The sequence below is a fragment of the Strigops habroptila genome, chromosome 1, assembly GCF_004027225.2.
Source record: "Strigops habroptila isolate Jane chromosome 1, bStrHab1.2.pri, whole genome shotgun sequence".
In the NCBI taxonomy this organism is placed as follows: Eukaryota; Metazoa; Chordata; class Aves; order Psittaciformes; family Psittacidae; genus Strigops; species Strigops habroptila.
The window spans coordinates 67,246,691-67,265,072 of NC_044277.2; the positions used below are offsets into that span (position 1 = coordinate 67,246,691).

General features: G+C 37.1%; 1 protein-coding gene across 1 annotated transcript in view; it reads left to right on the forward strand.

Moving 5' to 3' along the window:
* TMEM245 (transmembrane protein 245) overlaps positions 1-11,063 on the forward strand; it is an 82,086-nt gene extending 71,023 nt beyond the window's left edge. The window contains 3 exon segments of the mRNA XM_030487336.1: positions 227-401; positions 2,983-3,177; positions 4,183-11,063. Coding sequence (XP_030343196.1) covers positions 227-401; positions 2,983-3,177; positions 4,183-4,228 — 416 coding nt within the window. The 3' untranslated portion in view covers positions 4,229-11,063.
* The last annotated feature ends 7,319 nt before the right edge of the window (positions 11,064-18,382 follow it).

Genomic DNA, 18,382 nt, shown 5'->3' on the forward strand with positions numbered 1-18,382 from the left:
GTTGGTGAAGCTTTTTGGTATGGGGAATAGCGTAATTTTCTTTTTTTCCTAAACCACAGCTATAGAACACAAAGAGCTTTATGCAGCACTTCTTCAGTATCTTATTTACAACAGTTGATAGAAGTGGGACTACTGGTGTGGCAAAAGTGTTAGAATTTAACTGTAAATGTATTTGTGAAATATGTTTCTCTGGTCTTTTTCTCACCTTTGCTTCTGTGTGCTCTAGCATTAGCAGCAATCCTGGGAGCAGTGCCGTTTCTGGGTACATACTGGGCAGCCGTCCCTGCAGTCCTAGATTTGTGGCTTGTGCAAGGACAGGGATGCAAAGCCATTTTGCTCCTGGTCTTTCACCTCTTGCCAACCTACTTTGTAGATACAGCAATTTATTCAGATATATCAGGGTAAGTACATTGGAGGCTTTTTAAAGTTAGTATTGTAAAAATGATTAATGATCATTGACACCTTTAATTAAATTTACTTTTCTGAAGCACACAGGACAGTGTCTCCAAGCACAGGAATCACCTTATAGTAAAAAGTCTTTATTCCTAAGTGCCTTTACTTTGCCAGGCTTCTTTTCTGTGAACTTTGTCACCTGAGGTCTTGAACTTGTTCTCAAAGTCAGCAAAATCAATTGTTATCATTGGCAAAGTAATTCTAAGAATGCCTTTTCTATTTATTTAATCATTGACTAAAGATGTGTAGCATTTCCTTTACCTCACCTAATGCCAGATGATGCTGCAGAACAAACAAAAAATTCATGAGGTAGTTAAGAACCTGAAAAAAATACTTCAGTTTTTCAGAATGGATTGTGAGAAACGTGAGGATTTGTTTGAAACCAACCTTTGTGTTGTGTCACTACACCCCAGTGTAAGAGGCTGTTGATTATGGATTGATCTTTAAATGTGTAGAGACAAATAAAATTGCAAAACTGGAGATAGTCTTCTACAGAGACAGTAGCCAGTGCTGTTTTCCTGTTGTGGGAGATAGGCACATATTGCTTGAAAAATCTTGCTAGGTGTTTGGCTGCCTCTGTTGACTTGAAATGTCTCCTGGTTTCAGCTCTGAGATTGTAGGCAGAAAAACAAACTCCGAACTATGGAGAGCAAGACATGTTTACAGTCATGTACAGACTAGATAGAAAGTTGTACTCCTCTAGTTACTGCTTCACTCTTGAGCATCAAAACAATCCTGGTAAACTGTTTGAAGTGAGGATTTCTTGGTCCAGACTTAGTTACATGCCAGTACTAGTCCTTCATTTGTGCTGATTTTTGTTACAATAGAGTTAATGTAGAGTAAGGACATTAAGTGCTTCAGTTCTGTGTTGTTAGGAATTAATATTTTTGTTCACCACATATGATTACACTGAACAGAGACACCTAATGATAATATGTGCAATATTAATACTAATTTTCATTGACTGTGGCACTTGTTATTTTGCATGAATTAAATCTAATGGGTGAAGTATAATCAAATTATAATTTTTTTTGAAACAATACATTGTGGATAAATTTAAGGCTAGTAGCTATTTAACCAGACAATAATTATTATTAGAATAAATTTTTTGACTCTAGGGGATACAGGCTCTGTTTACTGTCCAGAAAATACATGTGGCAGGAATAGATTTTCTGACAGTGGAGCAAAATTGTATTTTTCTCATTAAACAGAACAGTAAGCATCATGCTGTCTTGAGGATTAGATTAAATATATTTGAAATAGCTATAATTAGGTTATGCAGGGTTTTCCAAATGCATTAAACTTATACTGTAGTCCTATTTCATCAGGTGATCTGTTGTTTAATTTAGCAAACTAGCCAGAAGAATGTTTAAACTGATGCCAAGGGTGGATAAAGTTTTGTCTTTGAATCATTTGTCTACTGTTGGAGAAGCATAAAACTCCAGGGTCAAGTCAGTCCCCTCAGAAAAATAATCTGGCCCTACCAGATTAGGTTAAATTTGATCTAGGTAAGATATGATTGAGGCGTGTATGATGTTACAGGTCTCATTCCACACACAGTTGTGATGAAGGCAAAGACTGCCAGTGTGGGAGTTGGGTAGAAGTCAGGACCATAGTAGAAATCTGGCAGAGACTGCCAGAGCTCTAAACCCACTAGCTGGTATTTTCACTCCATTACACACAGAATTTAGAGCAAGTTCCTGAAAATTAGGTGCTAAGTTTCAACTGTAGCTTTTTTTATATAATTCCATATTAGTATCATTATTTTAACTGTAAGGATTAAGCATGATGAGCAGGTTTTGTGTAAATGCTGTTGATAGGATTCATGTGGTGCACTCGAACTGAATCATGGAAAAGAACAGTGCATGGCTTACTTGCTACCATAATAGCTCATACCAAAAGCTCCATTGGCCCCAACTTTCCAGTAAATATGTTCATAAAAATCTGGGTTTGATTTTCATCTGAAAACATTAGAAGCCTACTGATAACAAACACTCAGTCTGAGAGGGTGTTCTATAACAAAATGAGAAGACATGACTATGTGTTTAAAGAATGTATGCTAACTATTCTTTGAAAGATGCAGCGCAAGTTGCTATCATCGTGTAAATTAATGTGTTTGCTTAGGGTTGCTCATAATACATGTCTCTAATTGTCTAAAACAATTCTTGACCACAAAGCATGAACAGTCTTTGTAATCATCATCTTTCCATTTTCAAAATGGAAATATTTTTGCCCTTAAGTCTTTCAGACATTCTTCAACGGATGTCTATAAAGTAGCTACTCCATTGTGGATATTACCAGCATTATGTGCTACAATACACTGTTTGATCTGTTGTTCAAATAGCACACAGAATACAGCTTGGAATATTTGTGCTGTCATTCAAACAGCAGATCAGTGTAACTACAGGTATCTATAGCTAGCTATGTCATTTTCTAAGCTTAATAAAACTTTGTGATTGATTCACATTTCATAATTGGTAGTATTATTTCTCTTAATTTAATTCTGTTCTTTTTGTGCCATCATTCCAGAGGTGGCCATCCTTACCTGACAGGTCTTGCAGTAGCTGGTGGAGCATATTACCTGGGGCTGGAAGGAGCCATCATAGGACCAATTCTACTTTGTATACTTGTGGTTGCTTCCAATATATATAGTGCCATGTTGGTGAGTCCAACAAATTCAGTGCCCACTCCATCACAATCAGCATGGCCATTACAGATTTACCGGTAAGTTATAAATGTGTTACATATGCGTTATGTTTTTACATGGTTCAGCTTATGTATACATAGGTAAAGAGAGTGTGTGCATGAGTTTTATATATGAGTGTGCATACACATCTACATGCCTATTGAAGTATTTGGAGAGGATTCAGCTATCCCATATTCTAGAAATAAAAATTATGATGAAATAAAATACTCACTGGAACTTGTAAACCTGAAATGTTTGTTTAATGTTGCACAGCTTCTCATAGAAGGCTCTTTCAAAAAGTTCACTGATTATACCTTTGTATCTTAAAATTCATATGTTGCTGTTGTGCCAGGAGATAATGGAACATCCTTTTTTCTGTGTAAAACTATTATTAATGGATATCTAGTAGTCAGTATTCATTGTTATTAATAAGAGGTCTGCCTGAAAATACTGCATTTTTGTGTTACTGTACAATACTGCAAAATCTAAATAAGCATACTTGAATTTAACAAATGAGATAATATTATATTGCATTATTCCATTAAAAGTATGGTCTTGATTAATCTGTTTATCGAAGTTACCAAATGTGGAATACAGAAATGTATCTTTAAACTACAGATAAGGAATGGGCTGAATAAACTCCTAGTTGAATAATTATAGTTGGAATTCATATTGTGAAGTTATTAATGACAGTAGCCATTTTAATGTCTCTACTGTCTTGTTCAATTACATAGGTTAGCTCATTATACATACATCTTAAAGAGGTTTCTGTGCTTGTCAGAAATAATCCTTTGCTTCATTCACATGAATAATGTTGTCGTCTTTCATATGGGTAACTTAGGAGAAAAAACACTAATTGGACCTGTCTGTAGTCTCTGACTTGTAGAAGTTACATTCCAAGACTTACGTAGATAGAGCTTCCCAAAATACATAGAAAAATTTGCATCTGTGTTTAATTCCTGTTTAATTTGTAGGAAACTAGATATTTGTAATCACTGAACAGATTTGAGTCTTACTTTTTTCTTTGTTCTCCTTTCCCCCAGGTCATCTAGAGAGAGTCCTGAGGAGGTTAAAATGGCTGCAGAGTGATGAAGGTGCTGTGCTGCACCTATTGAACATTAGAGAATCACTGTCTTCTGTCTGGAGTTCCCAACAGTCATGGCCTTCTGTCCCTTTCCAGCTGTGCCTAGGGGCAGCTCACAGGAAGCATAGCAGCATAGCTTGGGTTTTAACAGAAACTACTTCTTGAACATCAGCTGGCCTTACATTATTATGCACTTTGCTTCCTCAGGAGAGAATGTCTACTTCCCATGGCTTTGCATACCAACACACAGTTCAGCTGCCTTGTTGAACACCTTGAAGACCTTTGTCTTCATAAAAAGAATAGTTAAGAGGACAGGTATATCCACTGGAGTAGTAATCTTGTCTGCAAAAATGACTAACTTGGCTTTTATTTATTGGGTTATTTGTGTTATTAAATTGTAGTAGCTTTAAAGAAAGCTAATTCCAAAATAATTTATTTTCAGTTAATCTGGTGGCAAAAAAAGGTGTAAACCACTTACTGATAAATGAAAGTAGAATATAATTATTTGCTGCTCCTCTCTTTGGAGGCTTTGACCATCACCTGTAACTCATAATAACACTATATGCACTGAAATTTAATGTTGTTGGAGACTGGTATTTCTAATATCTTCCTGAAATTAATAGACGTGCAAATTGTTAAATGTGGATTTTCCTCATATTGCAATAGGAAGACTTATTTAAATAGTTTGAATCTTTTCCTCATTTGCAGTGAAATCTGTTAATATTTTGCTGTTTACCCACCATCCCAGTGGAGTCATCTTGTCAACTAAACTTAATCAAAGACCTTGAATGTTTTCAGGCAGAGGTAATGTACCTCATCTGCTCATCTGGAAGTCACGTCTGCTTCCAGTAATAGGAAGAAGTTGAACGGGGATTGTTGAATGTTGTTTTTCAAGTGCTGTGGCAGAGTTCAAACTTTTCAAACAAATTTATTTCCAAAGAGGAAGGGGAAAGAGCATGAATTTTGGTTTAGTTTAGTTTTAGTTGGGTTTTTTTCCCCTGTAGGCCCCTGGCCAAATATCATAATAAGATATATCTTATATATTAAGACAAATCTTAATAATAAATGGAGCTCTTCAATTCCTGAAATGGTGTCTTGCCTAGGTCACAGCATCAAACTCCTCTAGTGCTTTTCTTCCATATCTAATTTTGCTTAAATTGCAGTTTTAGTGACATTTAAGGCCTGTTGTATTGATTGTTGAAATACTTTGACACAATGTATCTTTATAAATGTATCCTTCCTATAAATAGGAAGTAGGGGTTTTGGTAGGAATCTCATACTTGAACAGCTTTTCCACAAATACAGTGAGGCCCTGGGTACAAAGTAGCAAACGCACATGCTTAACCAAAGAATCACCTTTCAGTTTCTAGTAATGTCTCTTGAATTTATTTCAGAGTTTGATTGATAAAGAGTTATATGAGATCCAGGCATGTCTTGTATTTATTGTTGATGGTAATGCAACCGTTGGAGCAAAAATCTATTCTTATCTAGGGATAAGGGTATCTAAGATTTGTGTACAAACAGCTCTTGGTAATGTGGGTGTTTGTTTTACTTGAGTTGCAGAAGTGCTGGTAGATTTGGAAGGCTCTTATTTTAATGATATTGCATGTATTTTTCATTGTTTCTGAAAATACATTGCCATAGAAAGGAATTGGACAGTATCTCTGATACTTCCTAAGCAAGGAAGGGCTGCTATAGGTTTGCAATAAACAGGCTGCCTATTAAGACACAAATAGCCAACTCCTCCACTTCTCAAAATTAGCTGCTGCAGTTTCGCTGATGAAATTTTATGCTTAAATGGGGGGGGGTTTGAGTATGATGATTTTACACCTGCAAACTTGCAGGTGTGTGTTTGCATGGCGGACTCAGGCTTAAGTTAGTGGTTTGACTCAAGTCATTGAAATACAGAAACATGCCATTTAATATTTTAAATTCTGAAAGACCTATCCATCAATTCCAACTAACTGAATAGGAAGAATATATTGCTTGAACTAAGTAACTGTCCGGTGCTTATTTATTTCCTTGGTTTTGTGGCTCACGTAGAATCTTCAATGAAACACATACTTATGATTGCTGCTGGCTAGAGTGGAGGATGACAAAGAACCTGAGGGTGTCCCTAAGTATTTCTGCAGCATTCTAACCAGCTTGAATACTGTGATACTTGGGAAATTTCATTGATATACTACTTTTTTGTAGTTCACAGTTTTGCACTGAAATGTTGTGTTCTCACTATAGCTTCTTGTTGACAGCATTTAAAGAAGATTACTAGCAAGAAATATGCATCTTTAATGTATTTCCAGTTTTCCAGTGCTCCTCTTTGCTCACTGGTCAAGACATTTGTATTGTCCACATTTGCTATCCCAGTTATTTCTGAGACAATCTTTCAGATTCCTATAGTAGTCACTATAGTAATTTGAGAATGTCATTATAAAGCATTCTTTTTTTTCTAAGTTTTCTTCTTCTCCCTCCCATTTCACCTGACCTCCTTAAATCAAAGAAGGGTCTCTGCTGCGAAAACTAAAATGACATTTCAGACACAGTTAGCTTCAGTAATGGCAAATCAGTAAAATCAGATGAGAAGATATGTTCTTATTATGAAATGTTTCTTTCCCAACATGAAGAGAAACCATTTTGTATAGAGAATTTGTATCTGATGTAGTCTAGTTAGTTTGCCCTCCTTTGCCATGGGGCTTCATAGTGATGCTTCCTGTTTCAAATTCTTCTAAGACTTGCCATGAAGAGCCATCCATAGTACAGTCTTTCTCAGTAAATGTAGCTTAAGGAGCTCATGCTATGTGCCATGCCTGGTGGAGGAACCAATTGTATGGTTCAGTGGTGGTACCATAACAGTATACTGTTGGAAAGAAGAAATAAAACCGTGAATTAATACCTTCTTAGAATATGAAATATTCATTGGATTTTGCCATGCTCAAAAAAACCCCCAAAACAACAACAAAAAACCCCTACAAAACACTACGTTATGAAAAAAGCATACCTTGATTATTTAAGGGTTTAAGTGTGTAATTACTAGTAGAAATAGAAGAACTTGTCCTTGCATATTTAACAACCTGTATTCTTTTCTGAAAAGACTCAGCCTGTTTAAGAACAGTTTATCTTAGGTCAATCTCAGATTAATGTGAAAATAATCAAACTGGTCATTTTGACTTGTCGTCATTGTAACATACCAGTTCATGGTTATGTTGCCTCATCTGTAAAAGCAACCAGCAGCTCCTGGCATAAGCTCTCGGATGGCTTGTGGGTTTAAAAAAAAAGGGGGGTGAGGGGGTGGGAAACTCCTTGTATCCCCTTTTCTGTAGTGGCAGTAAAGTACAGTTTTCTTAGGAGAGACCATCTTTTCATAATGCTTATAGGCGAGAAGTTGATGGCCTTCAGCTTTACTGTAAACAGTCATTCCAGGCGCAGGTATTTACTCGTACGTTTAGTACATTTAGTATTCCATTTGAACAAAACTAATTTGAACAAAACCAATTTAGAATTCAGAAGGGAATGCTTGTAGTAAACCAAGACAGTGTGGTCTCATGGTATTGTGAAATATAACTGTGCTGTTTTTATCATTCTCTTTTAGCAAATCGGGCTTCTTGCAAGTAAGTGGAGTGCCAAAGGGCTAGTGATAACTGCTGCTTGTGCTGAGTCGAAGTTCACCCTTACTCCCCTTCCTGTATCTTAGCTGAATGTTCCTGCACTGTAGCATAGCTAACAGAAGTGCGTGTGTGCCAGTTTACATCCCAGCATGTTAACTTTGGGTCACTGTAAATACTGGCTTAATTGAATACATGAAGCAACAAACTGTAATGGGTGAGAATCTGGCACACATTCGTTTTGCCAGCCTTACTGCAGTATGGTAACTTTTAACACAGGTGCACCATGACCGGTTGGGAGCAGTAATGGCTTATTTTGAAAGACTGCTTAAAAAAAAAAAAAAATAGTTTAACATTATAGTCATACATACAGTACACATATTTCATAAATTGATACCCACGTATCTAATAACAGAGACAGCAGTCAGATATTTTCATGCACAATGGTATGTATTTGCAGCTCATCTAGGGTACATGTAGGCTTGCTGATTTCAAGGACTATGTGGCTTCTCTTGAAGACTTTGGGGAAGAAGCTATATGTATTTTGTCAGTGATTACTGGATTAGGAAATCCATAATCCACTTAATTAAAATAATAAAAGAGCATTGTGTAGGGAAAATTGGATGCTCTCTCCAGTATTATACATGGTGGGTATCAGTGTAACTTACGAAATAGGTATTAAATGTTAAATGTTGTTTTTCAAAAAGCCTGAAAATACAAAGTGGGTAAAATTGTTCCCCAGTGAAAGCAGCAGCAGGATTGTCGTGCCGCTAATCCCTGTACTGGTGACAGAATATTGCAGAGAGTGCTGCCTTCCCTATGGACCTGATAGACTAAGGGTGGGAAAATACCATTGTCCTACTGACTTTGTAGTTTTGTATCAGTGGTAGAAGATGCTCCCACAACTGCCTTTATTCACACATTATGTTCATGTTATTGTGGCTTGAGTTTGTCACTGCAGAGAGCACCACCTTTATGGACACTACCTCTGGAAACAGCTACAACTTCCTTCAGAAGGTGCTGAAAGCTGTTGGGATTGTAGTTAGTATTCATTATGTCCAATAGTGGAGGTAGCATTCTTCTAAAGATGCAGTTGTTTGCCTTGAAGTTTTCAATTTCACAAGAGAAAACTGATTTCCCAGCTGAATAACCTTTATTGAGTGACAGCTGACATCTCTTAAATCCATGGATGCATCATCTTTATAAACTGTCTTGGCTTGTATTTCAAACGGTTTCCTCTTACCACTATTTCTTACACTTTTTGGTAAAGTGTACTTTAGCAATTCTCATTTCTATTTCTACAAAACTAGAATTGCCTAAAAGTGTTAACAAACAGTCAGAAGTGATAAGCATATTCAGGGATTCTACATTGGGTTTGTAAATGGATATATTGATATACAGCGTTATATAAATATGAGCAGTGTCTGTCCTATTCAGACTTTAACTGAAATTTTGTCCTATTTTTTTTGAAGATATCTGAGAACAAAACAGTGCCTATATATAGTGAAAACAAGCAACATTTTTCTTAAATTAATGTCTTCTTGATAAAGGTTGGGGGAAAGCCAAGCAAATACTGGTAGGGTGACTAGAACAGTTTTGTTGTCATTAATATAAAGTTGGGAAAAGCTATTCTTCCATCTAGTAATACATTGCTAAGTGATTACTGTTCCTGGAAGTATTTGCACACATCTGCTAAAGACCTGCCAAAATTTATGGGTCATGAAATAGTGTCTTCATTATTATTTTAACCTCTTCCACACCTCATCTAGTATTTTGTTTCAAATCTGGTTTAATACAAGTACATGAGAGTATTGCTTCATCTTCTTTTGGGATGGATTCCAGGACCTGAAAAGCATGCTTTGAATGTCCACACTGATATGGTACGTCCAGTTCAGGAAGGAATTGCTAATTGGCAAGTAAATGCATCCTTGATGTGCTCTGCATATGGATGGGCTTGGATAAACATAATTCATGTTGCGTTGAATTAGAGATTATTCTTTGAATTATAGCACTGTATGGTGATACTAAAGCTAGAGTTGTGTTAGAAGCAGGGTATATCTGCTTGCAGCAGGATGCATTTGTAAGCTTATAAAGACAGAGTGAGTGCTCTAACATCCACATATAAGAAGAATTTTCGTCGTGATGGTGTGTAGCAAAAATGTTGATTTCTTTTCCTAGCCTCACTTTTTGTCACTTGACTGTTACATACAATGATCCAATGAGCACCTAAAGTCAAAGTAACTTTTTATGGTATTGGTGTAGATTAAATGCAAGAGGAATCACAAAGCCAAATAGTAGCCACAGAACAAAAGTTCACAGAGCTTAAAAACTGGCATCCAGGCCATAAGGGGAGGGAATCAAAATCCGCATTTTGGGCCCCTTTCTGCCAGTCTCAGCCCAAAACTGAAGCTTTTTCAAGAAGTATCAGTAAGAAATATTTTTGTGGTGTTTGTATCTTCCTGCCTGTGTAGATCAATGTTTTCAGTTTCCGTCATCTGTCATCACTTGTATGTTCTGCAAGCATAAAATTTGTTTGGATTGCTTACCTTTAAAATGAATTTTCTATGCTTCAATGATTGTTGGAAACCAACTTTTTATACCAATAGGTGTTTACCTATACAGATAATATATATATATGTATGTTAACTAGTGTTTGATGTTTTATTCGGAAGATTAGGGAAGGTTTTTTTTTTCCTTTGGTAAATCTCACCAAACCAAATCCAAAGAAAGCTTTGACACCATGTCCTGAGACTGGCTAGACCCTACTTAAACCCAACAGCATATCTTTCACATTATGGAGCACGGGTGGTTCTAAAGCGTGCATTCCGACCCAGCACCTGTGGGGATCTGGAGCAATAACTTCTACTGTTTGTTGACACAAATTTTATTTTTAACTGTACATGTGATACATCTTCAGAGTGGAACGATGTTCAAAACTGGTGTTATCATAATTGGTTTTGGTACGGTACCTGGTTTTGCATGTATAATATTGAAAATATAACCCCTGTGTCCCTCTGTGGCGGAACAAAACGTGTGAGTTAAAATTGAGAAATACTTGTGTGGACTGCAGAGGTATTTAAACTATTTTGATTGTATGCACCAGTCCTCTTCCTAATAAAAACGTTTTCTTTGTAGCAGGTTTAAAAAGCTTTTAACTTAATATTGTATTCACACAGCAGTCCTTTGTAAGCACAGAATGGTTAATATATTTTGAAATAAAATGCTGTTAATGTAAAGAAAAGTGGCTTTAATTTGAATGATGGGATCTTTGGAATGAGCCACAAAGGCTGCAGTTAATCTGGTGAAAGAACAGGTTTGCTGGAGACAAAGTACAAACATGGCAGTGGATCTGCAGACCCTACGTGTAACTTTACTTCACTGAGACAAGCCATTTCCCACTGGGTAAGGAAGGGCACGGGCCTCAACAGTAACTATGGTTCAGCTGACATCTGGCTACTTGCTACACTCCCTGTGGTACCACAGCCACACATCCAGACCCTACAAAAGCTTACATGAGGCAGCTGTAGGTAATTCAAGTTACTTCCATTATGGCTTACTCTCTGAAATGGAAATGGTTGTTTAATGTGTGAGCATAATTTTAAATCATTCTATTGACTATAAAGCAAAAGTGATCAAATCCTCCCTGCATGAGAGCTCACACCTTTTAGAGGGAGATACAGCTGATGTTCAACTTTTCATCCCTCTCACTGTTCTGTGACCAGGCTCATTGCTTTGAAATGATTCATACAGCACAGTCAATTTTAGCTAATATCTCTTTCATTCTCCAAAGGGACCAAACCTTGTTTAGTGCATGTGTGCTCAGGGAGGTTTAACAATTAATGCCAATAACATAATAATGATTTTTTTATTATTTTTATTTTTAAATTGGGGCAATCTTGGTCATCCAAGATGCTCAGAATTCGGCTGAAGTTGGAACCAAAGCAAATGTATTTGTAATGAGGCAGCCCAAAGCACATGTGCTTCCGTGAGAACTCCTTTGGTCTCATTTAGGTGGTTTAGTGGTTTTAATGTGCAGATACAGTGTTTTTATTAGGAGAAAAGGAGTAGTTGTTCAGCACCCACAGCAGATAAAGCTTTATAAGGATGTAGCACCAGTGAAGCAGCCTCTTTGCTCAGTCTCAACTGTTCCTTCAAAGCAGTTCAGGAGCTGCAGGTACAATGTAGATCATTAATATTTAGCAGATAGAAGGGTAGAGAGTGTGAAAGAGTTATTGGGCAGATACATAGGCAAAAAATGTATGGAAAGAATTATATTACCGATGTATTTTGAGCTTGACCAGAGATCTAATTTAAAAGATAATTGTTTCATTGTAAGATATCATCACTTCTAGACTACAAATTTATTCTTTGGGGAATTCATTTGACTTGTTAATCTAAGCAAAGATTTTTCTGGTACAGGAATTTATTCTGTAGTAGATTTTTTTTTGAGATTAATTTCTTTCCCTTTTCCTGATGGCCTTCTTTTAAAAAGAAATTAACCTTACAACTGTCTTTTAGCCTCAGAGCAGAGTCAGCTTTGACTGCTTGGGGCTGTGGTGTTTGTTAAACTCCTTTGCCACTTTTGAGGAGTCACTTTGTCACTGGATGTGTGTAAGACTCTGAAGGCCTTACACCTCCATTCCCACCTCAGTTCTGCTTGTTGCGATTTGTTTAGCATGGAAAAAAACCTGGTGGGGAAGGGGTGGTGAAAGCCCCTCCATTAGATGGTTTCAGCTGTTAGCATTTAAAATGTGAAGAGAAATCTGTGGCAAGTAGCTGGTTGCTGCTTGCAAGATAAATCTGTCAGGTTTTTGGAACTGATGGGAACTAAAACTGGAAGAGTAGTTTTTACCATAGATTACATTTCTTCATCTATTCTGAAATAATTATTGCTGTATGTGCTATAAACTGGAACATTTTATCTTAGTTTGGTTTCTAATCTGCTTTTCAAAATTCTCCAGATGAGCAGTAACGCATAACTTCCCTCTCCCTGTTGAGTGAGGCCAAAGCCAACTACTGCTGTAGTAAACACCATGTCTGCCTATATCAAATGCACTTTCTTGTATGCCTGTGAATGTTTATGTATATGTACAGTCCAAAGTATATAGTTCAGGTGCATTTATTTTGAGTAGATTGATGATGGTAAGAGACAGTTTTATGAAGCTTCAGGCCTGGACAGTTAGCTGTGAAGATGTCTGCTCTGTAAGGTTGGAGTATCTTCCTAGACAGTGGCTACACACAGCCAATGCCTTCTGTCTGGAAAAAACAGAAATTTTCACTGAAACTGGTACATTTCCCAAAGATTCCTTTCAACTGTTTTTATTCTTACTGCTTCAGAAGACTGTAGTGATACACTGAAGTTTTGCTTTTTATTAAACAGCACTGACAAGTAATATTTGGTAAGATTATTTTATTTTTTTAATCTCATGAACAGTAAAGTCCCATGTTCACAAGGCAATTGCAGTCTTTTGGCTTTACCACTCACAAAAATAGCAATTGGCTTTTTGAGGAAAAAATACCCTAGACATTCAAGTATATCTAGTTGACAGAAATCTGAACACAGTGAATGACATCAAAGAAAATAGTATGAAGAATGAAAGCAGTTCAGAAGAACACTGAGATGATATCTCATGCTGCTGTATAGAATTTCATGCTGCAACTGAAATACATAATGTAATCCTAACATATCCAATATAAAACGAATTGGGTTTCCAGATGAAACATCAAGTTTATTCTTACCTTTGACTGTAGGGTATTTAAATCCTTTGATATGGCTTCGTATCAAATCATAGCTTGTAGTTCCTTTTTTTCTTTTTTTTTTTTTTCTATGAGGTAATCTTTGAAATTACTGTATTAATGCTGCCATTATTTGTGCTGTGATGGATCTTGACAGCTTCTTTGAGGAACTCGTTCTACTCTACCGATGATCTGAGCATGCACACTTGGAAGCATTTTGGTCAAGTTGGTGGGTGCAAGATGGCTTAAGGAGGACACAAGAAATGCATTTAGCAGTTGCCTAGTGGTAGGAAACAGTGAATTCATGGCTCTGCTCAACTCGAGGCATGTATTTCTGAAAGTTACACCCAGCAACTGATTTACTGGCTGCAGTGGACTGCACCATCTCATGTAGGGCTGAAACTGTCTGTCTTAAACAGGCAACTGCCTTAAGCAGGCAAAGCGCTAACTGTTCTAGGTCTTTTGTTCTCTAGGTCTTAAAGAGCTCTGCCTTGCAGTGTGTTGCATGGGTTTCTGCTGCCTTGGAGCAGAGAGGAACAGAGAAAAAGACAGGATGGGAGCCGTGAAGCAAAGGAATAACACAAAGTTTTTATTCGTTCACCAAATGTCCTTACTGGTCTCTTAGGCTCCTTATTTTATGTTTTTAGTCTGTGCCCCAATGCTGAGACTGGAATGAGCCTGGGCCTGGGTAGGTGTGTAGTAGGTAGGATAGCAGCAAAGCATTGTAATGCTCAGTGGGAAGCTGAGAATGCACATGAGCAGCATTGAAACCAGGCTCCATGTTGGGAAATGCCTGGAAGCAGCAACCATTATTAAAGCTGCTTATGGAGACGTTGCCTTCTCTGTCACCCCATCTAAAATGGTGTTCCTGACAATGTGCAATAGAGCTGACGGTCTCCCTGGCAGGAATACTGCATCAGTCCCCTGTGCAACGCACAACCATAATGAAGCACACTACGCTTTTCCATGGTTTCTACACCATCCTGTGTGTTCTAGTAATAGCTATAAAAATCCTCTATGTGTTCTCTCAGGTAGTTCCTCCTCCTTTCTGTACAACTTGGTTTTAAACACTGAAGGTACTTGCAGTGCATGCAGGTGGAAGATGGGGTCCAAGTATGTACCAACAGCTGTGTGGGGTGAGGTTTGTGGGTTTTCTTTCTTGTAGACCTAGAATAGTGTACACACTTGCATTCTTGCATAAGTAATCAAATCCTTATGAGTTAGGTAACTAAAACAGGCTGTTTGCTTTCATTTTGCCTTTATTACCAGATTCTAATCTTTTTGATTGATTAAAAATAAGACTTAAATTATCCTGAGCAAACACCTGCTTTTGTTTGCTTCAGAAGATGAACAACAGAGAAAAGACCATTGTGATAAAAACTTAAAGAACCTTTGGTGCTGTCATAATCTGTTGGTGAGCATCTTTCAGCTGAAGTCGTCTGACAGGTTTTAGGGAAACTCACACATAATCTTGGCTGGCCTAACTTAAGGCCTTTTTTTTTTAATGGGAGAAAAAATTTAATGTAAAATCTTTTCATGACCTTATGGAGCGCATCCTGTTTAAAGCACTGCTGTTGCTGACCACACACTGTGATTGCTCTGAGAACTGAGGAGAGGTTTGGTTGCAAATTTTGCAACTTGGTCTGTGTTTCTAGTTTTCAGAAGAAAAAAATTCATTGTAATGGCTGTGAATGTAATTTGGCTTGTTTAGAAAAGACATACATGGGTAATTTGGGCTTGTTTGAACTTTAGCAGTTTCTTAGGGCATTCACCCTTATGCTGGTGAATTAAACTTGCTGCCCCCAGTCTGGGATTACGGATTGAAAGGCTAAGAGCATTTGATATGAAGATTTAGAATTGAATCTTCAATTTGATTTAGAAATGAATGAGCTCTTAATGGCACAAACAGCTTAATGATTGCCTGATTAACAAGAAGCACCGTAGCAAAGTAGCAAATGTAATTCTCTTCTGCCTCTGTTTTACCAACAGAGGTAACTGACCTGTTACAATTAAAATCACTAATCTTTTCTAAGATACCACAGTCAATAAGTTGTAATGATGTTTATGTGTATAATTACTATTTAAGGGAGACTTTATCCAGGTAGGTTTATCAAACTAGGAGTATTTTCAAGAACAGACCTACCCTTAGCAGCTTTAGAGCTCAAACTAATGGTGACAAAGCCAGAAGATGGCAGCCCTGGCAGCCGGAATCATCCCAGGGATGTTGGTATAGGACTAATGACAGGAAGGCTTTATAGGCTAAATGTCAAGGTAACACATGTCCAGTGGGCGTCAAGGCATAGCATTTCCCACATAGTGTCCACATACAGATTATGAGTCTGTGGATTTCCAAAAATAGGACAAAAGATAGAAGTCATGCTGATTGATAATTACAGGGTAACTTTATTTTATGTTAGCTGTGTGGGAGTTTGCTGCAGTACTTTGTGACAATAGGGATATTGGTCTTGCAATGAGAATAATGTGATGCTCCAAGAGAACTGTGTTACTGTTATCAGATTTTGCTTAAATGTGGTGCATTTCCAAAAACCAGCCTGTACAATTCAGAAAGGGAATCTAGATCTGATTTTTATCAAAGGAAATAGTTGCTTAGATCCCTGTCGAAAAAGGGTTCTAAAAAAAATAGTCTTTCCCTGAGGTGTTCTGGGACTTTTTCTTGGTCAAGACATTCAGTTCTACTCATTTCAATTCAACCAGGTAAAAATCACGGCTTCCTGCTCAGATGTCTGAGTAAAAGCCTATAACCAGTATACATCCCCTTTAGGAGGCAGCAATGTCAGACTTTCTTTAGATAGATTTTTTTCCTTTCAACTTAATAATCTACAAAATTTTTCAAAGAAATTCTGTTCAGTGAAGAGCAAGGCTGCTGGCTTTCATCAGATGCTGTTTTTGCTGTAGCCTTTCAAGACCTGGGACAGTGGCAAGGGAATTCAGAAGCTTACACACTAGGAATGTCAAGTATTTTCTTGTATGCCTCTCAGTGGTCTGTAACTGATGTGTTATAAGTTATTTCTTTGCTTTATGAAATACAGTTAGCAGATAGTTGTAGCTAGACTGTCATTGCTAAACTATTGTAATCATTTTAGTGGTGGTTATTCTACTCCCATTTTTTGATACATCCTGACAAATTATAAGCTGCCTGTATGCTGTAAAGCCTATTTCTTTGTGGAGATTTAAACTAAAGATTTTTTTTTTTTGTCTCAAGAATGAAATAATAGATTTGATTTTTCTCTTTGGAGTATTGCCAATTATTGCAAATTGATGAAGTCCTATATGTTTTCCTAGGCAAATTTATCTGAGAAAGTGTCAAAATTATGGGTTCCTAATAAAACTATGGAGATGGCAATTAATCTGAACTCTCTGCCTGCCATCACCAAGAGGCATTAGTTTTACAAGCATTAGAAAGCTTGCCTTCAAAGCACTTCTGCTCTCTTATGAGAGCAAATGAATGTCCTGTGGTGACAAAATCTTCCAATATATTTAATTTTCTGGTCAGAGTGAACTATCCTGCACTGGTAGTTATTAAGTAGCTAAACAGAGATTTCTCAGCGCACTTTCAAATGCTACTCTCTTTATCTCTCAGGAATAAATACTTGAAGAAAATAATTTGGAGGTTAAGTTCTCCCAGATGTGAAAAAATCCTTCGTATCCATGGGCACAGAGCAGACACTCACTTCTTTCTAGATACAGCAGCTTATTTCTACAGTTACCTCCTATCCTTCAAATCAGAATTGTTCCAAATGTTCCTATGAATTAAATAAAATATGAAAAATCTTTCTTTGGCTAAACAGAAACAATCCTTTGATAAAGGGGATTCCTGTGTGCTGGGCAGTTGTGCACATAGCAGGTCTTGCCTGAGGAAATACTTCCATTTATATGGACCATGAAGAATTTTGTTGATCTAGTGGACTCCTGTGAGAGCTGACAAACACCATGTCAAAATAACATCAAGATTGAAAAATTGGTAACACACATGTGAAAACTTGGATTATAAATGAGTCAAGTGACTGCAGAAAGTATAAATGAGAATACTTGTTCTAGAAAGCATTGCAGTATGTTCCTGTGAAAAACTGTTCTTGGTCTGTCACAATATCGCTGATGTGTACCAAGATAGGAAGAAAAATTGTAGTTATTCGAAGGTTAAATGTAATAAGTCTCAGCATTTGCAATGACAAGTAGAAATCCCTTCTCAGAAATCTTGGTTACTTGTCAAACTGGTCTCATTTTAACAATGTATATGTTAATACAGCCAAATGCAAGGTGATGCATTCAGAATTATACATCTGCTATGAGGATTATAATGCTCCTTAAAGCATTTATGGTTTAGCTTAGATACGTGACAGGATGAAAATTCCTGGTGTTGGATGAAGGTTAAAGTGAATATGATCGCAGGATGTGTAAAAAGATAGCACCAGGTGTACGTCTGTGACATTAATACAAGAACAGAGAAAATAATCAGGCTAGTCTTGAGGCTCAGGCATGGAAAAGGATTTTGGATAGTAGAAAAAGTTCTAAAACAAGAGAAGAGGGTGATTCAGGCCTGACGAATCTTCCTTCTAATGAGAGATTAAAGAAACTCCATCTTTGGAGTTTAGCCAAGAAGAGGGTTATTGACGGTGGATTGATCAAACTAAGGAAAGCAAATTTAAAAATCAAAGGGTTCTCCTTTCAAGTAGGAAAAAATGTCAGAATCGGATGGCTGGAAGTTGGTTCTAAACAAATTTGCTCTATAGTTAAAGCACATGTTTTAACACGAATTAATCAATGAAAAAATCTCACTGTTGAAGATATTAATAATCCTCGAGG